This window comes from Alosa pseudoharengus, unplaced genomic scaffold (genome assembly GCF_046254945.1).
Source record: "Alosa pseudoharengus isolate Yale_2024_CS ecotype anadromous, Long Island Sound unplaced genomic scaffold, YU_APseudo_1.1 YU_APseudo_1.1_scf_13, whole genome shotgun sequence".
In the NCBI taxonomy this organism is placed as follows: Eukaryota; Metazoa; Chordata; class Actinopteri; order Clupeiformes; family Clupeidae; genus Alosa; species Alosa pseudoharengus.
Window position 1 is genome coordinate 17,121,541 of NW_027468598.1, and position 26,055 is coordinate 17,147,595.

The 26,055-nt window shown below is 47.3% G+C and overlaps 1 protein-coding gene across 2 annotated transcripts; it reads left to right on the forward strand.

The window, feature by feature from the left end:
- The first annotated feature begins 1,439 nt into the window (after positions 1–1,439).
- irs1 (insulin receptor substrate 1) lies at positions 1,440–23,263 on the forward strand. Of its 2 annotated transcripts, none has more exons than XM_076282321.1 (2): positions 1,440–5,670; positions 20,209–23,263. In XM_076282321.1, exons 1-2 carry the CDS (start codon positions 2,187–2,189, stop codon positions 20,211–20,213), a joined length of 3,489 nt encoding a protein of 1,162 aa, XP_076138436.1. In that variant the 5' UTR covers positions 1,440–2,186; the 3' UTR covers positions 20,214–23,263. The 2 variants fall into 2 exon arrangements, with proteins under 2 accessions (XP_076138436.1, XP_076138435.1); XM_076282320.1 differs by lacking the exon at positions 20,209–23,263 and adding an exon at positions 14,225–14,352.
- Positions 23,264–26,055: the final 2,792 nt, after the last annotated feature.

Genomic DNA, 26,055 nt, shown 5'->3' on the forward strand with positions numbered 1-26,055 from the left:
TACCAACAAATTTGATCGCACTAGGACATTCTGTAGTTGTGATGTGGAAGAAAGCAGAGCATTATCATAATTGTAATGCAAAAGATGGGTATTTGAAATATGGCCCAAGTTTCCATCAAACATAAATTCAAAAATATAGCTGACCTGGTTGAACTTATTTAGCAGAGGAAATAGACCTACTTCGGATATGCAACAAGATAAGTTATATTTCAAGAAGGCTTGTAGGCTAGGCCTTTTGAAACAAAGCACTTTGCCCTGATTGTAAAACTACCCATAATTGCAAGGGCTGTAAATCTGACCAAGTGCTCTGCGAATGGCCATGGACAACTTGGAGAGAGCTTTTGGTGAGCTGTACTCAACATTCTTCTGATTATTTTGGTATTCCGTGATATCATTGTTATTGTTGCAGCAGAATTAATGCAATGAATGAAATTCGTGATGGCGCCAGATCTTCCTCAAATCCAAATGGTGGGATGCGCGCGCTCATACTTATGCTTTCCTTTAAAAAAAAAAAAAAAAGACTATCCGGACTGCTGCTGCAAATGTGCCTCCGCGAAAAGGTCTGCTGCACAGTCATTCTTAAGGCATTTGTAGCCCACGGAAATCAACATAGCCTAGCGTATTTTCCCGATTCAAGACGGTAGGCGGCAGCGTTGATCAACTAATAACCTAGCCTACACCTCTCTGGAAAGTAGCGTACAGAAGTCCATCAAGCTCAATGAACCACTTGACCTATCGAGTCTGGCTATCGAGTCTTAGACAGGGTAAAGCCATACTGGAGTCCGATATGTGTGTAGGCTATAATATTGCTAATTCGACTCAAAATGTTATTTTGACAGGCCTACCCCTACGCCTGCTGGATTTCCTCGGTGTTAATAGGGACCCCTTTACGCTGCACATTTTGTCTGTAGTTCAAGTGGGCTGGTGACCAAAGATTCTAAAAATAATTGACACATTACACCAAACTGTCATATAGACCAGAGACCCATTCAGGTTCACATAACCATGAATAAAGGGTTAGCCTTGGTCGCTTACAAATTCAGAGTAGCATAGCCTATAAGAGGTAGAACTGGCTGTCATCACCCTACCTGCTTTCCTCTAATCTGCTCATTTGATTATCTTTGAGAACCTTAATCACCTTAGATCAACTGTTGTAAACCTGGCCACACCTCACACTGACGAGATTTACAACCGTACATTTATAAATAACGCGTGAAGGGCTCTCATGTTCGTGCACTTTTACAACCGCTACAGATCCAACTCTTAAGTTCAATGAGACTTTTTTCCACTTATCTTGGGTGTTAAGTAAGATCGACATCATGTCTGACCAACCACAATAGTTCATTGAAGCGACTGCTGCTCGAGAGGGCGGGGTAGACAGTCTTGTTGTGACAAGGTAGGTTGTCCTCTTGAACAGTCCACGCACAGGGGCGTCACGTGTCCCTCCCCCTTCAGAGAGAGTTGGATTCGGCTCCGGGATTGTAGCTCCCCCATACAAACACAGACACGGTGCCTTGTTTTGGTTTTCTACTGGATTTACAAACTGTTCGGATGTTGGGTAAAATCGCCCAGGCTGCATCGAATCCAGATAGTAATGAACTTTCTGGGCTTCAGTGCGAAGATGAAACATCAGATGCAAAGATTTTTCACCATGTGTTTTTGGTAGATTACACTTGCATTCGCAGTAACATTCACAGCGCCGAAGCAAGCTGCTCGCTAGGCTAAATGGGGTCGTACGCTGACTGTGCTTGTTTTGATAGTGCATTTGGAACTCCGGACTGAAGTGAGTTATTATTCCTCGATCCAAGAACCTTTTATATTTATTCAAGAAATTGGGATAAGTGGGTGGAGACTTCAGTTTACGTTTAATAAATTGTGTTGCTGTTGAAAATGTAACATGCTGCTAAAGGATTCGACCAACTTTAACACTGTACCGAGAGTATTGAAGTCCGGTAGCTAGCATTGCTTTTGGTACGACGCTGTTAGCTAGCCAGCTAGCTAGCTAATTTAAGCGTTTGCCTTGGCAAAATTAGCCCACAAGTCCAGGCGGGGTAAAATCGCTTGCAATTTCATCAATGGGGAAAGAAAATTGAATCCCTGTGGTGCTCTCTTTTGAATTCGGCATAAGTGCAACATTAAAAATATCTCAACTTTTTTGATATCGTCTAACTATATAATTTCCCAAAATGGCTAGTCCAACCTCAGAACAGGGTTGTTTTTCGGACGTCAGAAAGGTGGGATATTTAAGGAAGCCTAAAAGCATGCACAAGAGGTTTTTTGTCCTGCGCGTCGGGAGTGCGGCGGGACCTTCTCGCCTGGAGTACTACGAGAATGAAAAGAAATGGAGGCACAAGTCCGGAGCTCCCAAACGTTCCATACAGCTGGAGAGTTGTTTCAACATCAACAAGCGAGCGGATTCCAAAAACAAATTTCTAGTTGCTCTGTACACTAAGGATGAGTACTTTTCTATCGCTGCCGACAGCGAGACCGAGCAGGATGCCTGGTACCAAGCATTGGTAGACCTGCACAACAGAGGTAAAGTCCACGACACCGCTGCGGGCAACGGAATAGGAGAGGATAATTACAGCGAGGCTTCGCCAGGACCTGCCTTCAAAGAGGTCTGGCAAGTTATTTTGAAACCAAAGGGCCTGGGACAGACGAAGAACCTCATTGGGATTTACAGACTATGCCTGACGAACAAAACTATCAGCTTTGTCAAGCTGAACTCTGATGCTGCCGCCGTTGTTCTGCAGCTGATGAACATCCGGCGGTGCGGCCACTCTGAAAATTTCTTTTTCATCGAGGTCGGGCGCTCCGCAGTGACTGGCCCCGGTGAGTTCTGGATGCAGGTGGACGATTCAGTTGTGGCGCAGAACATGCACGAAACTATCCTGGAGGCCATGAAGGCAATGAGTGAAGAGTTCCGGCCGCGCAGCAAGAGCCAGTCATCCTCCTCTCACTGTTCCAACCCTATCTCTGTGCCTGTACGCCGGCATCATCATAACAACCCTCCACCAAGTCAGGTGGGTCTGGGGCGTCGCTCGCGAGCAGAGAGTGTGACAGCCACATCTCCAGCTGGACCAGGAAAGCACAGTCACTCATTCCGCGTTCGTGCGTCCAGTGATGGGGAGGGGAGCATGTCGCGGCCAGCCTCAGTGGACGGTGGCAGTCCCAGCAGTCCCTGCAGTGGCGGCTTACGCACCCAGTCATACCGTCAACGCGCGGGGGGCTCTGCACGCCTACACCCACCCCTCAATCACAGCCGCTCCATCCCCATGGCAACAAGTTCGCGCTGCTCACCGTCAGCCGTGAGCCCAGTCAGCTTGTCATCCAGCAGCACCAGTGGACATGGCTCCACCTCTGATGGCCTGTTCCCAAGGCGGTCTAGTGCTTCCATCTCGGGGTCACCCAGTGACGGCGGCTTCGTGTCATCGGACGAGTACGGCTCGAGCCCTGGAGACTTCAGGGGAGGCGCGTTCCGGAGTGCCACGCCCGACTCTCTCGGCCATACCCCTCCGGCAAGGGAGGAGGAGTCTCTGGTCTCGGATTATATCTCCATGACCCAGACGCCGCGACGACTGGATGAGCCCGAGCACGAAAAAAGCTTCCGCAAGCGGACACACTCCTCGGGTACTGCGTCACCCCCTGTGACCTGCCACCATCAGAAAACGCCCTCTCAGTCATCGGCAACGTCGCTAGAGGAGTATGCAGTCATGCTGCCCGCCTACCCCTGCATCCGGCCCTCTCCTTCTGCCCCGGCAACGCCCTCTCCCTCATCCTCCTCGTTACCATCGGCAACCTGCCGGCACTCTGCCTTTGTTACCCCACACTCATACCCGGAGGAGGGGCTAGAAGTGGTAAGTGGAGAAGCCTCCACCCAAAAGGATGATGGCTACATGCCCATGTCGCCAGGCGTGGCTCCCTCCTCCGTCATCTCCATGGCGACAGTCACCATGAGCACAGGTACAGTCTCTGGGGGTGACTACATGCCCATGAGCCCCAAGAGCGTGTCGGCGCCGCAGCAGATTGTCAACGCCTCCCCAAGGCACCGTCTCCATGACAACGGAGAGGTGGACGCCAGTGGCTACATGATGATGTGGCCCAGCAGCAGCTGTTCGCCCGACGGGCCCGGGAGGCTGCTGAGCGCTGGCGTCCCGGCGACGAGCCGCGTGACTGCTCCCGCAGCGCCCCCCTCAGGCGACTACATGAACATGTCCCCCGCCAGTGGCTCAGCCACCAGCACCCCCCCGGACTCCTACTTCAGCACCGGTGCGGGCGGATACTTCTCCCTCCCGCGCTCCTTCAAACATGCCCACCGCAAGCAGGCCGATCACACCTCCTCCTCATCATCTTCGCCACGCCTGTCGCTTGGCGCTGGGCGCCGTGCCTACACCGATTCCTCTTCTTCCTCCACCAGCAGCGATAGCCTGGGCGGTGGCAGCGGTGGTGGAGGTGGCAGTCACGGTAACAGCCAGCATCCTAGCCGGCAGCAGCCGCCTTTGGGCCGCTCCAAGCGCCTGTCAGAGACGGGGGAGAGTCGGCTGGCGCGGCCCACCCGCCTGGCACTGGAGGGGGGACGAGCGAGCACACTCCCCCGCTCGCGCCAGACCCCCTACCAGCCTGAGCCCCGCAGCCCCGGAGAGTATGTTAACATCCAGTTCAACGATCGATGCTTCTCCTCCAGCCTTGCCTCGCTCTTCCCAGCCTCTGAGAGGCCCGCTGAGATCTTCGCCTCCTCTGACCGACCGGCCAAGCTCTTCCCTTCCTCTGATAGGCTAGCCGAGCTGTTTCCAGTCTCTGATAGACCAGTTGAGCTGTCTGTCCCACCTTCCTCCTCCACTGACTACATGAACATGCAGTTAGGTTCTTCAAATGGGCTCTCAGTCACCGGGGTAACGACCTCTGACCTCCATGACCTGTCTGACTATGCAGTGGTAACCCCTGGCCCAGTTCCACCTGGCTCTGCTGCGCTGCCATGCGACAGCATCTGTCAGCGTGACTACCTGAGCATGCAGGTGTTCTCTGGATCTCCTGTGATGCTCCTAAACCCATCCTCCTTGGCAGACGACCCGACCGCTGGCCCCTCCTCCCATTCCATCTCACCCAATGGCAATGAGACGCCGGGTGTGAGCAGCCCTCTGATTGGCCCCCTCTCTGGCCTCAGCGCCTTCACGCGTGTATCCTCGGTCACGCCCCCCAGCCGCAGCCAAGGCGTCACCAAGGTGATCCGCGCCGACCCCCAGGGCCGGCGGCGTCACAGCTCCGAGACCTTCGCCTCCACTACGACCAAGAGCCCAGTTGGCACAGCGAACGGGACGGCGTGCCAGGCCGCAGAGGAAGTTAAGCGTCACAGCTCCGCCTCCTTTGAGAACGTCTGGCTGAAGCCCGGCAGCGAGCCCGTCTCCACGACAACGGCATCCCTGACATCACCTGTTTCCGCCAGCGCAAGAAGATCGGGAGTAGAGACGGGTCCGATGGCAGCCCTCCTGACCCGGAACCAGAACGGGCTGAACTACATCGACTTGGACCTGGCCCATGGGCGTGAGCCTCTGCCAGCCGATTGGAACACGTTCAGCACCAAGGCCGGAGATGCAGGAGTGGGAGGGACATCTGACGATCTGAGCGCCTACGCAAGCATCACCTTCAACTCCCCGCAAGACAGCAGAGAAGGTGAGTCTGTGTGTGTGAGAGAAAGCGAGGGAATGGATGAGTGCAAGTGAGTGAGGGAGAGATGGAGAGATGTGTATGTAATTCAGGTATGTGTGAGCTGACAGGTGTCTTAGTAGACATTTTGTGTGAGTGAGATGGTGCGCGCTACTATATGTGTGACACGAGCGACAAGTTTGGAAATGTGTGAAATGTGTGAAGTGTGTGGGTTTGTTGGTCATTATTGTTCATCGGTATCACTTGATGTTGGGGTCTGCGCAGAAGCCTTGTAGTGTGTGTTTGTGTGTTTTCGGTGGTGTTCCTAGCTATGTGCACACTGTGGTCTTGCCAAAAAAGTTAAGTTCATGAGAAAATGACCATGTGTGCATACGTGTATGTGTGTGTGTATCAGAAGGCGAAGGAATAAAAACCAGACTACATCAGATGTGGATAAAAACTGTTTGTGTGTGTATACGGGTGTGTTGACACATGAATCTCTGTGAGAATTTGTAGAGACTAACAGGATAGTCATTATGTATCCCAACACTGATAATTATAGGTTCATGTGTGTGCTGACAAACAGATCATGTGTGTGCTGACTGACTGCTGTTTTGTGTGTTTTGTGTGTGTGTGCTGGAATGTCCCTGTGGTGTTATTGTTTACATGAGATGTGCATTCATGTGTCTGGGGTGTGTGTGGGGCTGCGGCTGAGTGTGTGTGTGAGAAGTGGAGACAAGCAGCAGACTGGGGTTGTTATATCAGATATGGGGTGTGTGTGTGTTACTGCTGATGTTGCACAACTGTGTGTGTGTGTGTGCTGTTACTGGAATGTGTTTGTGGTATCACTGTTTATGACTCCTGTGTTCAAGCGTTAAATTATGCATGTCATTTTTTTGAACCAAAGCACTGCATAGTGGCTATAGCAGTTAATGGAGCCATATCATGCAGTATCCTTTTGAAATAGGACATTGGCACATGTATTAGGCGTTTGCAGGCACTACTCTCATGGAAACAAACAAACTCCAGGAATCTGCAGGTTTCAGTGTTTTATTTCCTAATTGAAATACATGCAGACTTTGTCCTATACTTTACTGTCTTCATAACCCTATCACCCCCAGCCTGTCTTTGGGGTGCTATAAAGCTGCCCAGGGCTTCCCCAACAAGGTACCAAACAAGATCAGAATCTCCTCGGTCACCATGCACAGAACTCAAGCACTGTCTTTCTTTCCTCTCCCTCCTACTCCTCCATCTCTGTGTCTTTGGACTAAATAAAGCGACTTTGGACTAAATAAAAACAGCTCTGATGAGTGGGTGGAGGTGGGGGGTGATGGGGTTTGTTGACCATTCTGGACCGTCCTCAGCTGGTTCTCCATGGAGAACTACAGTGTAGGACCGTCCGTAGCCATTCTCATGGGAACCCGGAGCCAACGGAACCGAGCCCTGAAAGGCCTCATTGTTCTGGTGTCGGCGGGTTGATCACAGTGCTGCAGTAAATCCTGTGCTGCTTGGAAAAGAGCGAGGGAGGGAGAAGGCACCATTCACAGACTGAGCACACTGTCTTTAATGTGTGTGTGTGTGTGTGTGTGTGTGTGTGTGAGAGCGAGCGCATGTGTACTTAAAGGAACTCCATAGGGACATGTATGAACGTCATCAGAGAGGCTCACTCCTTAACAAGGTGAATGGTGGGGTTTCTACTGTGCCTTTGCTGTGTGTGTGTGTGTGTGTGTGTGTGTGTGTGTGTGGCCGTTATGTGGAGGTAAGTGCCATGTGGAGAGGCCCTTTCTGCTGCTGCTGCTCTGCATGTTTGTTTTTGTGAGACTAAGGGTAGTGAGGCCCTTTTCCTGCTGTGTGTGTGTGTGACTGTACGCATGCTTTTTAGGGGAAACGTTAAATAATTCAAAGGTGTCTCGGGTCGTTCCGGAAGCATCCTCTTATGTATTGTCCTCTCTTTGTGTGTGTGTGTTTGTGATTTGTGTTTGCGCGTCCACTTATTTATGTGTACAGATGTCTATGCTTACATGTTTATCCGAGTTAATATGAGCCCCCCTGTGTGTGTGTGTGTGTGTGTGTGAGGGCCATACAGGGGTAAACTGAGCTGTGTTGCGTAACTCCGGCAGTATGTTTGTTCTTTTTAGGGGACCCCCCCACCCCCCAAAAGCACATACTCATACACGTGCACACACACACACACACACACCTACCCCCAGTGGCCCCCCAACAGGCCCACAGTGTCCCTCAAAACACGTGTGAGCATGTGCCTCTGCACGTATGCTCGAGCAGGGCTCCAGAGTGCGACCTAATTTTTCAAAAGTGCGACAAAAAAAATCGGAGGTCGCACCAGTGCGACCAGCTATTCGAGAGAGGAAAAAGTGTCCACATTGAAACTCTACCTTTGGTTCAATAACATATTTGGCCAATATCGTGGTTTAAACAAATCACAGATAGTGAAGGGCGGGACCTCCCCTCTGATTGGCCGTGGCCCAGTGCCTGTGTGTAAATTTGAAAATGCGTGTGCTGCAGAGAGGGAGAGAGAGAGGTCAGAGACCCGTCAGATAAACAGAGTGGATGCAGTTGCATTACAGTGTGGTCACATAGGCTGAGATAAATGTCCCCTCTCCCCACTGCCTTTCGGTGGCTGGCAGCAGCAAACCGATCAGACGAGCCCGAGATGATGATCAAGTTTATCGTTGCCTACTATAGGCCTAGTGAAACTTCCCTTCACCAAGTTCAGTCCGAAATAATTATTTACCAGAAAAATAGTTTGAACGTAAACCCGATGTACAGGAATGTCACTTGCGCCAAATTTATAGGAGTCATTGCAGATGAAAAGACGTCTTAAAATTGCGAACAATGCATACAAGGCCTTCCCGAACGACAGAGATACAGATATCGCCGAAAAGGAGTGCGTCATTGACCGCAGTTACATGCAGGGAGTAACCCGGTTTTCAACAGCAATTTTTGTTTTGCGCGCGAGTTGTGAAAACTCATTCTGATGGCATCAATCAATTTAATCCGGTATTTGGCGCAAACCGAATATCGCTGCTACATTTAAAGTCCGAATATTCCCTGCATTCCCTGACCATACATAACTGTGGTCATTGTGTACGATGAATTGAATGGACACATTTAGATTGAGCATGGCAAGTCATTGCAATAGCCTATAATAATAGGCCTACCATTTCGTTACTGTGATGAACATAGTATGTTCTTATTGAAAATTTAAAAATACTAAAATTAAAAAGTAAATTGCATTGTGGGGCTGTCAAATAATTATTGCAATCATCATTGCAAAATCACATAGAAATCCCCCAGGCTACTTGGAACATCTCTTTAAATTGTGCTCAAATACATTTTTATGGAAGATGCTAGCCTGGCGAGCTGGTTTAGCCAAGGCCTAAAGATTATGAAGGATAGTATGTAAGACATTGAGCCATGAGATGTGCAGTTTGAAGCCCTTAAAACACACTGTTAATTTACTCACTGTTATTTTTATTTTATTTAATTCATCTTGAGATGTTTTAAGTTAAAATTTCAGCTCAGTGGAGCACTTAAAGCACCAACACTTCATTAAGTTACTTTGCTTGTAGAATTGTAAATCATAAGTCATAGGACAACCTATATAGGACAGTAATTAAGGAAAAGAAGTGAACCTGCTGCGGTGTTAAATGCGATGTGGTTGAAAATTTGGGTGCACCTAACTTTTGTGCTGGTGCACCTAAGAAAAAAAGTTAGGCGCACCAGTGCAACCAGTGCAAAAAGTTAGTCTGGAGCCCTGTCGAGTCATGCTGCGTATGACCCGCTCTTAAAGGTATGATGGAAAAACTCATGAGAAAATCATCTACTTCATGTCCATGGCAGCCTATCCCTTTAGGTACTACCTAGACTAGCTATTTTGGGTGATTTTACTGGGCTTTGAAATGCTTTTTTTTTTTTTCAATTGAGACACAGCCAGTGAGCAATGGACTAATATGATTCAGAATTCAGCTCAGACAGCCAAGTTGTCCATACAGTAGTCTCAAGCACAACACAATAGATGAACATATCCATACACACAGACACACCCTCACACTCATAACACTGCTTATTTTTCTGAAATAGTTGTCCAGAGAATGTGCGGGGGAACATGCAAGAGCAGGCCCATCTTGTCTGTGTACGTGTGTGTGTGTGTGTGTGTGTGTGTGTGCGAGCGTGCGTGCGGCAGGCGTGCCTGCGAGTTCAGCCCCGAGGTGTGTATAAACTCTTGTCAGTGTGTAATTATAAATGTTTGAATGGTTTATGAAGCTACACAAACACACACACACACACTTAAGGCACAGTCTTCTCAATATGCACGCCGTAGGCTACAGCAGTTTGCATTTATGGGAGGAGATGGGATTTTTGCTGCACTGAGCACTTTGTTATAGGGCTTTACGTTCGAAAATCGATTGCACAATGGATTGGACCAAACAACACAAGTTTCGAAAACTAAAATAGGGATTTTAACCAAATATGTACACTATTAATTTTAAATGAATTAAACAAATAAAAAGGATAGATGTAACAAAATTCAGAAACAAGAATATAAAGAATATAAAATAATTCCGAAGTGCAGTAGCCTAAGCATTGCGAAAGCTAAAAAGAAAATTCCCACCAATTTGACGCACTGATTTTACGCACTGATGTTTCAATCAGCTGCTGTGCTGCTCGTGTTTTGCCAAAAAACGGAGGACAACGCGATCAACCTGTGCGACATGAGCGAGACTAGTGATGGGCCCTAATAACTTGAGTTCGATGTGGAAGTAGGCCTACTTCGGACTTTTGGTATATCAAACTATGGAGAAGAACAAAGCGGTAGGCTATGCAAACTGTGCAATCAAGTTCTATGTAGGTGAAATTTGTTTGACATTTCTAATCGTAAACACAGACACAGCTACTTTGAAGCCTGCAGCAGTACTGCAGAACTTCACGCCAATAAATCATCAGAAATATTGCTGGCTTGTGTCTACAAGCGCCCTCTTTACGTTCGTCCTAATGCCTGTTAGTTGTTTGTGAATTGGCCTATATTTGTCGTTGAAAATGGAAACGTCTTTAGACATAAAAAATCGATTTTACAATCGATTCAATGAACACTGACAGCCCTACTTTGTTACTTGGGCTACTGGCTGTGTATGTATGCAGTGTGTATGTATGCAGTCATGCAGTCACTTGCACGCAGAAGCCATGAGCTGAAGGGTCGTAAGCCCTCCTGCTTGTTTTGTAGGTGTGCTGCTGGAGCAGTATTTCCATTGCTGCAGGTATGAGATCTATCTGGCCTGATGTCTTTGGGCACATGTGATCCATATTGACTTCAGGTCAGTTCTTCCACTGCACTGTGCACACAGCATGGTGGTCAGACACAATGTATGTCTCAAAGCTGGGTGCTCACCTGGCTTGTGTGTGTGTGTGTGTGTGTGTGTGTGTGTGTGTGTGTGTGTGTGTGTGTGTGTGTGTGTGTGTGTGGACTTGCATGTGTGTGTGAGATCGGTCCCCCATTCTTTATTTATCTGTATATGTTTGGGACTGTATGCCAGTGCATACACTCATTGCGCCACCAGACTAGAGATTTTAATGTATGCCACTAGGTGTGTGTGTGTGTGTGTGTGTGTGGTTGCGTGTGAATGAGATGGTTTGTGGCGCCATGGCCCTTTCTCTGTGTATTATTGGTGGCCCATGGCTCAAGGCCCGCCCCTGCTGGGCTCCCTGTGCGGTCGCCATGGCTGCCAGTCTGTCTCCATGGCGACGCTGATTGCCATGGCACTGTTGTAGCGTGTCACAGCGGATTAGGAGGCCACAGGCTGAGGCGCCAGGGGGGTGACCGGCTGCTCCGCCATCATTGGTCAGCTGCAGGGAGGGGCGGGGTGAGTGGGTTTGTTTGGAGGTGGACAGTGCCCCCCTCCATTCTAGCCCACCATATTGGCCATTTTGGGGTCACGCTCTTTGTTGGTGCAGTTCACATAAACACACACAAACATGCACGTACTCACATGCAGACATGATGGACTGTCTCAGGCCTTCTTCATATGAATCCATCTCTGTTACCTTATTTGAAAAACGTTCTCTCTCTGTCTGTCTGTCTCCCTTTCTATTCTCTTTTCTTTTGTTCTGATTTTCTTTCTTTCCTTCCCTCTCTGTTGGGCAGAACTTCCATTCATTTCTTGTATTCATTTATCCCAGATGGACAGACAGTTGGGGTTAGAATATGAGTCTTTGAGGTAACCGAAGAGAAAGAAACTGGGAAATGTTTTGCAGGTGAATACCCTGGCACTGATTTTGTGTGTGTGTGTGTGAAAGCTGTGTTGAGTGGAGTGTGTTTGTGTTTGTTTAGTGTACAGTAAGGTAATGTGTTTGTAAATGAAAGGGGTGGTGGGTGTGTTGTGTACACATCTTAATGTGTTAATGATGTCTGTGTGTGTACATGAAAGGGAGAGGGAGAGCATCAGGAACTCGCACAGGTCTCTGATGGGCTGCTGGAATGTGTGTACACTGCTAAATGGGACTCTCTGTGTGTGTGTGTGTGTGTGTGTGTTTGGGCTCCAGGGCTGGACTGCAGTGGAATGTAACGGCAACCTTTGTGCCTGTTTTACTGAAAGCTTGTTAAAGAGAGCCTGCTCTGAGAGAGACAGAGGGAGGGAGGGAGGGAGGAGTGAAAGAGAGATGGAGAGAGGGAGGGGAGATGGGGGGTGGGGGGGTGGGGAGAGGGGCAGAGTAATGCTAATCATTCATCTAGCCATGTTGTACTTTTACTGTCCTTATAATGGTGTGTGTGTGGTGTGGCCCTCTTGCGTAAAGTATGGCATGTTTTACATGTGTCTTGGTTGCTGAAGTGATTTCTTGAAGTCTCTTTGGTTAAGCCGAGAACTGCCTGGCTTCGGGGACACACAGGGTCCTCTCCCCTCAGGGTGACCAGACACGTCTGTGGAACATCCACGACCAGTTTCAATCACTGACCCCACCGGCAGTCAACATAGATGGTCGGATTCTCCTTGATTAGAAATACCACAGTCTTTTAAAACGGCCCATTGATTCCACACACTAGCACAGCTTTAGTCAAATTCTCAACGGCTGTCGTCAGACGGAGCACTGTGGAGCACGCCAGGCCCTAACCAGGTTTATCCGTCGTATTAGGATCAGTGACTCCACAGACACCCAGTGTAAGAGCTGACTCTGGATCTGATGTGCTCCTGATCTACGCCCACGCCATCGGAGCCAGAAACTGCTCCAAGGTCAGCTGATGTCTGCAGCCATTCTCATCATAACTGTGGGTGTGTAATGGAAGATAAATGTGTTCATATGAAGAGTTCATTGTTGCAACCTTGTTGTTGTTTTTATTGTCAATCCCGGGTCATTTCTATCAAACTGCAGTGGACCTAACTGGTTTTGCTTCTGAAACTTTCATATGGATGTGTTTGCTTGCACGAGAGACTATACTTCAGGTAAGCGGTGCTATAGAGTTTATTGTGGGAATCGCTGTAACGGCGGCTACTGTACCGATAGTAATCCAATGAGGTTGGCATGACTTACATCAAATAGGCCTCTTTTTTCCGTTACTGACAGGTTCAACATGTAATCACAAATGTTGACCAACATGGAAAGGATATCTATGGATATATAACTATGTCTGTTATACCCAGTGGGGGTAAAGCAACTTAATACAAGCGTTTGTATGGGTAGTAGTAAGTTACAGCTTCGTAACATCAGTAGGCAAACTCAATGTTACACAGCCCACAGAAAAGAAGCCAGTCTACAGCATTTAATGGTCTTTCATTTAAGTAACACTCGGTTGCCTTGTAAATATCGTCGTTGTGAAGAAGCTCATATTTGCTAATATCACGGTCCATTTGTTTTCTTATCTCCTCTTGACGCTAACTACTTTGTCATTAGTAATCGCTGTATCTTCCTTTAGCTTATTGGTAAAATGGCTGTTGCTACCCAAACGTGACGTAGTCGCCCGAACTCTATAGTGGAGCCAGTCCACTTTATGCCTCACTGATGGTACTCGACAACTGGTAAAAGCATTTGCTGTCACTCAATGGCATGTATTCAAATAACGGTGTCGGCGACTGCTGTTGTGACATGACAGGTTGATGGGCATTTTAGGGTGCGTGTGTGTGTGTTAGTTAGTCTGGGATATAGTGATTAGAGACCGTTTGTATCCTCTGTTCACAGCGGTTTGGATACTTGCTACAGTGAATGAAAATCACTGTTCACACACACAGAGAGAGAGAGAGTGGGAGCATGGGGTATTTATTAGAAAAGTGTGACTGCTGGAATGACCATCTGACAGGCTATCTATAGATCTTAATGTGACCAATAGATTTGATGCCTTACATGATTTCCTGTGTGTTGGGTAGAGGGGGTGTCATCTTATTATAAGGTGTGTGTGTGTGTGAGTGTAATTCAACAAATGTGTTTATTGTTTTTGTTGTTTGTGTGTGTGTGTTCATGTTATATATTTGATTTTTTTGGCGTACATACATCTCCCCTGCCGTTTGTTTTTGGTGTGTTTGTTTAGGCCGTGTTTGTGTTCTGTTTGTGTGTGTGTTTGTGTGTGTGTGGTTAGGCCTGCTGGCTCTCTCCCTGGGATGAGATCTCCTCAGCCCAGTTGGACCCTACAACCCTGTGTCCTCAAATCACCCCTCTCGCTCGCTTCCTCTTACTCACTCAATCTCTCTCTCTCTCTCTCTCTCTCTCTCTTAATCTCTCTCTCTCTCTCTCTCTCTCAAGCACACACGCACACACAAAAACACACTCTCTCTCTGCCTGCTGTTGACCGATCAGCCAGCATAGCGATGTCAGGCCAGTAAGAACATTAGCAAGGAAGAAGGAAGAGAAAAATTAGTATGTAGCAGTTTTCAGTCTGCTATTGTGTGTGTGTGTGTGTGTGTGTGTGTGTGTGTGTGTGTGTGTGTGTGTGTGTGTGTGTGTGTGTGTGTGTGTGTGTGTGTGTGTGTGTGTGTGTGTGTGTGTGTGTGTGTGTGTGTGTGTGTGTGTGTGTGTGTGTGTGTGTGTGTGTGTGTGTGTGTGTGTGTGTGTGTGTGTGCCATACGCGAGTTCAGTGGGTCTATTCTGGCATCTGGTTTCGGAAGTCTGATGTGGCCTGGTGGTGTTGTTTGAGAACTGGTTTAGTCCTCAGCACGCTTGACTCATGTTGACTCATTGTCGTTATTGACCTCATGTGGTCGTGAGTCGGCTCTGGAGGAGTCTTTTAATCAGGCCTGTGCCTAAGACTGGCAGCCTGGGAGAACCTTCAGTCATCAGGGTCCACTGCGCTGGAGGTACCACAGATGGTGGTCTGGTGTTTGCTATAGTCTACAGAGTGTAGTCTCCATCAGGGGAAAGAAAGTATAGAATGGAGCAAGAGAGAGACAGAGAGAGAGAGAGAAATGTTTGACATGATTATTTTTATCTCTCTCCATCTCTGTGTGTCTTGCTGTCGTTATCTCTTTCTCTCTCTCTCTCTCTGTCTCTGTCTATTTCCATAACAACAAAGACGGGGAGAGTGAAGGAGAGATGAGAGACCTAACTGGAGGCTGTCCAGAGGAAGCCACAACAAACTAGGTTGGAGTTATTAGAAGTGCTGTATGTGTGTGTGTGTGTGTGTGTGTGTGTCCGTGTCCGTCCGTGTGTGTGTGTGCGTGTGTTGGTGAGATACATCGCTCTCTGGACAACACATGTCTGGATCTCTGCATTTGACTCTGTGGCCTGAAGCCAGCAGGCTCACAACATCATTTCCACAAGTGCTTATGTCCTTATTCCTGTGTGTGTGTGTGAGGTCACAGCAGTGGAAAGTTTTTCTCTCAAGTGCGTCCGCTCAGGCATGCCTGTGCCTGGAGCGCGTACTGTGTGTGCGTTCATCTCTCTCTCTCTCTCTCTCTCTCTCTCTCTCTCTCTCTCTCTTTCTCTCTTTCGCTCTTTCTCTCTCTCTGCCCTTTTTTCTTTTGTATTGCCCCCTTTATCAAGTGTGTGATTCTGCCATTGTTCTGTGTAGGGGTGTGTTTGAGAAAGACAGATGAAGGCACAGGCTCTAAGCCAGCAGAAGAGGCCTTTTAACACTGTCTAATGCTTGCTGTTTGCAGTTATGGACCGCACAAAAGTCTTGTTGCCCCTACTTCAGCACACCTACAATACATCCAGGTCCCAGCAGGTGTTTGCACACTGTGTGTGTGTGTGTGTGTGTGTGTGTGTGTGTGTGGTATAGAGGACCTCTGGGGTCTTCTCTGCTTCATCTTCATATCTCACTGGCCTTGTTGGGCGTGGGTTAAGGGAAGGCTGCGGACAAGGAAACGTCAAGTTAGTCTGTGTGTGGGGGGGGCGGGAGTGCGTTTGTGTGTGTGTGTCTGAACTTGCTGAAGTAGGCAGAACATCTGGTGCATGTGTGTGTTTGTGTGTGTGGGAGAGGAGTGTTTCCCTCAGTAAATGGAATGGTATTTGGCACTGGCTGCCGCTCCCACATCAGAGGAGTGGTGATACAGGCCCTTTGTTCTCTCAGGACCCCAAAAAATAAAGAGCTGCCCTGGTGATCTCCTGTCAGAAAACGGGGGGATTGTTGGAGCGAGCAAAGAAAACGTGGCATCAGCGTCATCTGTTAAACCCTTTTAACATCTGTGTGTGCTTCTCTCTCTAATTGTGCGAGTGTGTACGTGTGTTTGGATTTTTGTTATGCCTCTGGCTACAGCGTTTTTAAGAAGCATTTGTAGAAATGCCAGAGGAATTTCTCATTGTCATGGGAGATAGGACTGTGGTTAGTCGTGTGGAAAGGTGTGTGTGTGTGTGTCCCATATTTTGAGTTGTATCATACAGGTGCGGGTTCCTGCTTTAGTGCCATGAGAATGAGATGACCAGAAAAGCCCGGTCACCTTTGTGTGTGTGTGTGTGTGTGTGTGTGTCCAAACACTCAACAGGTCGTTCAAACAAACTCCAATAGGTGTAATGTTATCTTACTCAGAGACTATCCTTGCAGTCTTTCATAAAGAGCTTTAGATGTAAGATAGGGGCCTGTATGACTCATAGATAATAAATGCCACTAATTACTCATTCATTTATGTGCACTTTGTTGTAAATATTTGCCGGGTGAAACCTACATGAGCAACAGTGACTAAGCAGACTGAATGACTAGACTTCAGAACTAAAGGCTTGATCAAAGTAGTGTTTTTGTCTAGAAATGGTCTACCTTCACCAGGTATTGCAGCGCCACCATAAGTAATGTAATTTCAACACTGGCACTGTTCAGAAGTGTGTGTGAGTGTGTGTGTGTGAGGAGCTACTCTGAGGTCATGAGCAGAGCCCACTGGGGATATGGGGCAGGAGGAGAAGGTTGAATTCAAGCACAGAGATTGTGTGAGGGGAAACTGTGTTTAAGTGACATTAAATAGGAGGGCTATTGACCTATTAAGGGTAATTGCAGTCACCCCTCTACATACTCAGAGATACACGCGCTCACACACACTCTCACACACTCAGACCCCTCTGAAATTTCGATCCGAATATGACCCAGCCTCTGACGTCGATCGGAGGGAATCTCACACACATCTGTGTGTGGCAGTAACTCTATCGTGTGTGTGTGTGTGTGTGTGTGTGTGTGTGTGTGTGTGTGTGTGTGTGTGTGTGTGTGTGTGTGTGTGTGTGTGTGTGTGTGTGTGTGTGTGTGTGTGTGTGTGTGTGTGTGTGTGTGTGTGTGTGTGTGTGTGTGTGTGTGTGTGTGTGTGTGTGTGTGTGTGTGTGTGTGTGTGGGGGTGGGTGGGGGTACATGCTAAAAGTGTTCCCCTCACTCCTGTTCCTTGGCACTGGCTGTGTGCATGCCACTGGTCGTGTGTGAGTGTGACGTTAACTCATTCAGTGGACAGAGGATTGAGTAACATCGCTCCCACACTCCCTTATATGGGGCTTCATGCCAGCCTGTGGCTTAAGCACAGGTCCACTGTCACTGTGTATGGGTGTGTGGATGTCCAGCTGTGAAATAATGTCACATGTTAAACACACTCGAACACACACAAACCTATGCCATTACTTGGGTCCAAGTTTAGATGAATGTATGCACTACATGTATTATAGTAAAATCAGAGTGTGTGTGTGTGTGTCGGGGGTGGGGGGAAAGAATACCACACATGTTAAACTAAAATGACAGATTTTATCTTTTCACTCATTCTCTTTTCTCTCTCACTCTCTCTCTCCCCCTGTGTCATTCCCTTCTCTTTGTGTGTGTGTGTGTGTGTGTGTGTGTTTATACACAGACTGGTGGCTTATAATTTCATACTCTGCCATTTACTATAATGCTCTGGTTTTGTAAGTAAAGAGGAGCCAGACCTAAAAATTTCTCATCTATAAAAGATGTTGACGTGCTTCGGACCGCCAGCCGCTTTCATCTGCCTGAGAGATGTCACACACACACACACACACACACACACACACACACACACACACACACACACACACACACACACACACACACACACACACAGTTGCACCCACACACACACAGTTGCACCCACTGCCTTTTCTGTGACAGTATATTTAGCTGAGGTTTCACTGAGTGGGAGTAAGTTGGAGAGATGGTGCAGACACTGTGTGTGCGTGTGTGTGTGTGTACGTGTGTGTTTTTTTCCCTCTGGCCGAAAGACTCTTCGGTCTCCCAGCTGTGTGCTGAGGCCTGTGCTTTGGCCCTTTCCCTTTTTCCCCCCCTCCTCCCTTTACAGCTGCATGCTAAAGCGCTCTCTCTCTCTCTCTCTCTCTCTCTCTCTCTCTCTCTCTCTCTCTCTCTCTCTCTCTCTCTCTCTCTCTCTCTCTCTCTCTCTCTCTCTCTCTCTGTGCTCTGTCTATCTCTCAGTATTTAGACACATTGTGTTCTTTTGCCACTGAAGCCTGCAGTAGTTTACCTGCAAGCTGAGGCCCACTGTTGTGTACCTGCGCAGCGAGGCCCACTGTTTCTCAGCTGTGCACCAGAAAGAGCATTCTCTTCCTACTAGCTCCGCAGTGGGGCCCACTCCGTATGAAGCTCCACTGTGAGGCCCTTGGCTGTTTGTTGTCAGGGTAGACTGATGGGCCCAGGCAGTGGGCAAGCTTCCCTGCTAGAGCACAAGCAACATGCTGTTACTATTATAGATGGCAAACATACGTTCAAAAATGCATTCACAGAAACGTACACATACATATCTACATTTGCAGTCATGAACAGTGAAGGAAATATCCATCTCCCTCTTTCTCTGTCTATTTATATTTTCTCCTTTCTTTCTTTCTATCTATCTGTCTGTCTATCTGTCTTTTCTCTCTTGTATTCTCTCTCTGACGTTCACACCCAAACGTTCATGCACTGGCATACACATGCTGATGCCGTCGTTTACCCAGAGTGCACCTGACCTGGATTCCAAGAAAGCAGCTGTCAGGAAAATGTCCATCAGAAACAGAGGGAACACTGCATGCTGTACAACAGCTCAGAACACTCTCAGGTATACACACACATATATACACACACACACAGAGCGCATCGGTACAAATACATATGCAAACGCACGTACACAAATAATGATGTACATGTGTATGGTTATACACATACGATGCCGCTGGCAGCGGCATGTGCAGTATGGGCATGCAGAGAGGTGTGTGTGTGTGTGTGTGTGTGTGCGTGTGCGTGTGCGTGTGCGTGTGCGTGTGCGTGTGCGTGTGCGCGTGCGCGTGTGTGTGTGTGTGTGTGCGTGCGTGCGTGCGTTGTGTCCTGACTTTGATCTCCTAATCACAGACAGGAGTACGGTTGCATAACAAAAACACCACAGGGCTCTGTCTGTCTGTCTGTGTCTGTGTGTGTGTGGGCGGGGGGAGTTAGGCTGTCACTGTCTGTCTGTGTGCGCGTGCTTGTGCCTTAGTAGATTAGTGCTTAAGGACAGAAGTCAGGAACAGGACATTTCCTGAAATCACACAGGGAGGAGAGAGTGCGACGACTAGCCCTGCCAGGTGGTGATGTAATAACGCCGATGATGTCATAAAGGCCTGGCCCTCCCCGACTGCCTGGACAGAAAACGCTGTTGACCATTGCCATGGCGACAATCGTGCTTGTTTACTGGGATTTGTTTGCAAAATTGGTTTCTAGTCAGCATGTGTGGATCGCAGCTTGAAAGAAGTTGCTCATGGGCATGGGATGTGCACCTGCATGTGTGAGTGTGTGAGTGTGTATGTGTGCCAAATGAAGTGCTTGCCAAATGATTAACATGTGTTTTGTTATGTATGAGATCAAGAGAGATTAAAACCCTGTTCACGCAACACTGTTATCCTGACATGCATCAGTACATTTCACCAATATTGTGAATATTTAGTCTGAAAGTACTGCATCATCAGGTTATACATCTACAGTAAATAGTACTGTATAAAAGTCTAGCATTTAGTTCATTGAATTGAGACTTGCTCTTTGTGAGGCATCATTGGATGTGTATGTCGAGCATTGAACTGATTAGCACTCTGTGTTTTACCCAAACAGCTCATTCTGTGTGTGTCTATGTGTCTGGATGTGTTTTGTAAACAATCTAAACTTGTTCCCTCTCTTCTCTCCTGCTTTAGAGTGACGAGTTGGATCTGATGGGTCTTCGTGTCTGCAAAAACCTAAATTCCCGAGGGAGGCTCCCATCGACTGGACCTCTGGAAAACCACACACAAATGGACCTCACAAAGCCTGGACCACTGTAGAAACACAACACACACACATACTCACAAACGGACCATAACAGGGAAAACCAGTACTCACCAACCATACCTCGTAATATTGCCGGACTTCAGCCATGCCAGTTTTACCTCCTTAAAGCTGGACCTCACCACAGACTTCAGCACCTCAGTAGTACTATCAACCACAGCACCAAACATGCAAGAACCTCTGGACCTCAGCCAAACCCTGGACCTCAGATGGCTGTGTGGCAATCAGGTGGCCTGTGGCCACAGCCGCACACTCAGCCTAACTCTGTTACACACACACACTCTCTCTCACACACACACGCACACACGCACACTCGCAGTCAAAAGGGTGGAGACCTTTACTCACCCTGAGGTACATGGATACACTTTTACACCGAGGTACTCACCAACAGTGCACACATATGGTACACACACATTTATACTGTATGGACACACAGGTACAGGCAGACTGTCTCTCTCTCACAGACACACACACATACTGAATGCATATTGTTACAAACAGGTACAGACAGACTGACACACACACGCTTATTCTCCAGTCACTGTGACCCCTTGTGAAATCTCACTCACGCTGGCCAAACTGTTACAGCAAGCGGTAGCGTCTAATAAGTCGACATAGACCTGTACCTGTTCAGCCTTTGTCAGCAGAAGCCATCAGAGCAGAGTCTGCTGCACATCCTTCACTTCCTCCCTCCTCTCTAGGGAAACACATATATCCACATTTTCATTTTATATTCAACCGTTGGTTGTAGTTGTATTTTTGTCTCTCTTGGGTTTTTAAATCATCAAATTGTTTGTTTGTTTTTGTTTTGTAGGCTTCCCCCCACCCACCCCACACATTCAGCTTCCAAGCCTATGCACCTCTGTAGAGAACACGAGCATTATTATTATACCTAGTCCAGGCACAGGACGGTACGAAACATATCGCACAGACTCTTTTAACAGGTGGGCTGATGATGCTCACCTGTGTCAATCCACATTCATACAGCAGTGTTCTGCAGTCTCCTCCTGTCCAGCGGCCATTTTGTTTGGCTGCACGGCCATGCCAAACAAAGCACCCCTTTCCTTTAGTGGGGTTTTGTGGTTTACGTCTGAGGCAGCCTGCAGTAGGACCAGTAGCTGTGCTGCACACGTGCATCGCCAGCAGTCAGTGTTTATCGTGTTAATCATCCACATGGATCCACATCGGTCAGTAGATCTACATTTCTCGGGACAGTGGAGTCTGCAATGGGAGATGATGTGTGGACGTTTCAGATATTGACTACGTTTCATTTTGGGCACAGGGCTATAGTCATCACTGAGTTCAGCTCAATGCTATTGAGGTTCAGTCGGTGGTGTTCTGAAGGCAAGATTAGCAAGGAACTTGTCCTTTGAAACAGATTTCCATATTTTTATCAAAAGTTGAGGTGGGGAGAATAGGCTAGCCCCAGTTTTCAGAGAGGTACGTACTTTGCAGACCTGAAAAACTGTTCTGATGATGCAGCTTCACTCCTTTTATTTAATTCAACATCTCACAAGTGTGAGGTTCCATAAGTTGGTACGTTAAGTTGAAGTGCTGCGCAGAGTTCCTTATGACCCCTTAGTAACCAGGAAGTGAGCTCAGTTGTGTCCCATTTCATGTCCTATGACCACGGAAGCAGAGTAGATCTCAGGGCATGGTGGCGTGTCACGGCACAGCAGTCCTGCTGCCTATTCATATCTACCATCATGGCTCCATTTGACATGGTACTACAGGTATGCAATAAGTGTATGCCAAATGGAGAGCCATTGAAAGGCTTGAGGTCAATGCAAGGTCACAGCGGTTAAGGCTTGGAAGCCATTCAGAAAGAGCTGCGTGCAACTTATTTTTATTTTTTTCCTTCCTTTTTTGTCTAAGTGACTAATGGTGTCACAGCAACAGGTCAAAAAATATATAAGTAATAATAATATTAATAATAATAAGTCATAAAAGTCACACTTGCTGCTGAAAACATTGACAAAACAATCTGTAAATTATTCAATATAGGCATGTGGTTCATTTTTTTGTTTTGTTTATGAGTTCAAGTATTTAAAGTTATCTGGGTTTTAAATGTTTCATTTTTTTGTGTGTCTACGGGGGGCTCTGCTTGTAGAGCTGAGAAATATTAACGCGTTTCTGAGAGTGTTTTGACACCTCCTGCTTTTTGTACACGTGTCTGCAGCACCAGCTTCTCCTTATGGTACTCCTTTCTCATCAGGGTCCCGGCAACCCTTGATTCCTTTTTGTTTTTACTTTTCCACTGGTCATCTCCAAAAACGCCGCAAAGTACTCTGGGTAATGACCCCGTGTACCTACCCATCCCAGCCAACCCTCATTTGTGGCTAGCAGGCCGACTCCTGAGAACCTGCCGGCTCTCTGTTTTTCTCTGAAACCCTATAGGCCAACAGGGGCGTGTCCACTCTGTAATCTGACCTTCAGCTACAGTTGTGTGTCCCTGCAATTCAGTATGCTGTGCTAGTGTTATGGAGTAACCGGATAGGTCATGGGGTTTCTCTTCAAAACACAAAGCCAAGCTCCACAATACTTAATCAACTATGTCTTCCACTGTATATAATGTAATGTAAAAAAAATGCTAAGGAAAATGAGATAGAGGATGGATGTTTTTGACTGAGTGTGTGTGTGTTTGGGTGTGTAAATGGGTGATCTAATGAATGTTTTAAGCACATTGCTGGATGGATGGATGAATGACTTAATAAATGAAAGAATGACAGATGCATGAGGTACAAAAATAAATGAATGAAACTAAAAGAATGAAAAAGGTGTATAAAGAATGATGCATAAATACAGTGCACCAGCAGAGGAAATGGGGAGGGTAGCCCCCTCAACCCACTCCCTTTGTCTCTCTCGCTCTCTCTCTTTCTCCTCTGGAAACCCCCAATCTGTAATAAAGTAGAAATGTTTATCTTTGCTCCCATCTGTTAGTCTCTTTTATTCTCTGGTTTTAATGTCAGCGGTGGACGGAGTGCCTGAGAGGATGGAGAGCAAGGTGGTCTGTGTGAGCGTGGATGGAGAGAGTGTGTGTGTGTGTGTGCATGTGTGTCTGGCTGTTGAAGCTGGAGGAGAGGGTGTGTGTGTGAATCTTGAAGTGGTGGAAGATTGTGTGTGTGTCTCCATACTCCATAGGGAGAGGGCTTGTCTGGGTTTTTTTTTTTTTATTTGTTCCTCCAGTGATGAAGGAGCCAGGTACGAGAGCAGACAATGTTGGCAACGCGTGTGTGTGTGTGTGGAAGGAAAGAATTACACAGTGAACGGCCAGACCTGCTCTGAGCTTTTCGTTCCATCCGAGTTAGATCATTGCCAGAACCCTGGGAACCCCCTTTACATTTGTGTGTGTGTGTGTGCGCACATACTTGGGGGCTTGGATCTTGATTCAATGCACATGCCTACCCAGTCCCGTCATAGTTGTGTGGGAAGAAGTTTGTGTGTATCACAAAGCATCCCCCTTTAACCCTGATCACACCCCACCCCACCGCCCTTTAATTGAGCATGGGGTGGAAACAATCTAAGGGTGTGTGTGTGTCTGTATGAGTGAGTGTGCATGGTTATAGAAGCTTAAAACTGAAACAGACAAATCCAGGAGTTTGAGAATGAGGTCAGACAAAAACAAAAGTAGTGAGAAGGGGGAAAATGTGTCCAAGGAAAGTAAGTGTGTGTGTGTGATTTGAGAGACTTTGCTGTGGCTTGAACTCAGCCAGGATTTGGCGGCTGGCTCCCTCCCCCACCTAAGTCATCTTGGCCTCAGATGCCCAGGTCCACAGGCCCTCCTTGGGGACGCGTCCTCATGGCTCCCCGTCCTCTCCACAAACCCAATTATCCTGGATCCACGCGACATTCATTCTCACCGTCCCACAAGACATGCGTTGCCTTGCTCTCTCTCTCACACACACACACACACACACACACACAGACACACACGTGTTTGCATATAACCAGCTGAAGAAGCCATAAAACAAGCAGGCCCATGAATTTATAATGTAGACCATCACAGAAACAAAGCACACACTTCCTTTGTTTTCCTGTTATGTCACCATTAATGACAGAAGTGTATCCATCTCACACAAACATTCATAGATCTGTTCCAGCCTCACACACACATAGGTATGGATTTCAGTGTGAAAACATATCCATTGCCTTTTCTCTCATCTTATTTATCTCTTTCTCTTTCCTCTTTCTCTCCTTTTCTTTCTTTCTTTCTCTCTCTCAGTAACGCTTGTCTCAGAGGAGCTGACCTACTCCACTCTCCTCTAAAAAACACTAATCTGAAGACGTGCTTACTCCACAATATTAGCTTTAAAGCCTTCACTAAAAGTCCCTTTTCAATCAATAAAGAATAGTATTTCTCCACTTAAATCTTTATCTATCTAAAGAGATACTCAGTTTGATGTTTTAAGGTGTAGGCCTTGTTTAATGTTTTTTGGGGTAAACATGTCTTGCATGAAATCTACATTCGTATGAGTTGACTTCTAAACATTAAACAAAAACTGTATCCATAATTATGTAGTCATCTGTAGTCCCACTTCAGTTATCTCCTCTTACCAGAGGTTCTTCTGTGAACACCTGAAGGTTTGTAACCCTTTGTAGAAGATTTTCCCATCTGAAGAGTCAGTGAGGTATGGATCTCTAAAAGACGGAGGCAGCAGCAGCAGAACTCCGCACCAGGCCTGGGTTAGAGCTCTGGAGATAGGCCAGAGGCCGCAGGGGGACGGGGACAGTTCCAGACCTCCATCACTCTCACTGTACAGTCAGTAAACGACAGAAAGACTGAAAGAACAGGCTGCGGGAGAGAAGAACAAAGAAGTGGATGGCTATAGCAGGGTCGTAAGAGGCAAGGAAACTGGGGGCGAGAAATGAAGAGAGACCATGAAAGAAGAGAGTCAGAGCTTGCCAAGAAGGGTGGGTGGGGTGTGTGTGTGTGCGTGTGTGTGTGTGTGTGTGTGTGCGTGTGTGTGTGTGTGCTCGAGAGAGAGAGAGGAAATGAATGTGTTTATGTGGGTCCTATATGTGTGCCCAAGCAACTAAATACTCTGTATATGGTGCGTATGTTCACAAATTTTGTTGGTTGTGTGTGTGTGTGGGGGGGGGGGGGGCAGGGGGGGGCATAGAATGTGCTTGGGTGTCTGTGTGGATGTGGTGTGGGTGTATGTGGGTGTATGTGTGATGTATGAAGGGGCCCACTACAGTCTGGGGATAACTCAGAGCAGATGTGTCCTTATCTGACTCTGTAAAAGGGTAGAGCGCAACAAAGAAGTGTAGGGGAAGAGAGAGAAAAAAAGCGAGGGAGGGAGAGAGGGAGGGAGAGAGGGGAGAAGAAAGAAGGATGCAGTGTGGGGAGGAGGAGTACTGAATTGAGGACAGGAGTGAAGGAGAGAAGAAAGGACAAAAAGTTCCCTGCCCACTTTCATCACTTGTTCTCATTTTGGTCCTTTTCTCCCTTGTGATTGTTCTCCTCCTCCATATGAATGGAATCGAGGACAAACAGAATAAATCGGATTGTCCAAGCTACTTCAAAACAGGCGTAGATTTTCTTTTTGAAAAATTAGATTTTTTGAAAAATTTGTTTTTGGAATAAAAGTAAACTCTGGGTTGGAACGCGTCCAGATTCTCATCAGGAGCATGTCCGCTACATGAGGCTTTCAGAGAGAGACAGAGAGACATCTCCTCCTGTGTGTGTGTGTGTGTGTGTGCCAGCTCACTCAGCA

Excerpts from the sequence above, each read along its gene's own strand:
- irs1 (XM_076282320.1), top strand. The coding sequence starts at position 2,187 with ATGGCTAGTCCAACCTCAGAACAGGGTTGTTTTTCGGACGTCAGAAAG. Across the intron at positions 5,671-14,224 it reads CCCGCAAGACAGCAGAGAAG|GCCTGCTGGCTCTCTCCCTG; the intron begins GTGAGTCTGTGT and ends GTGTGTGGTTAG.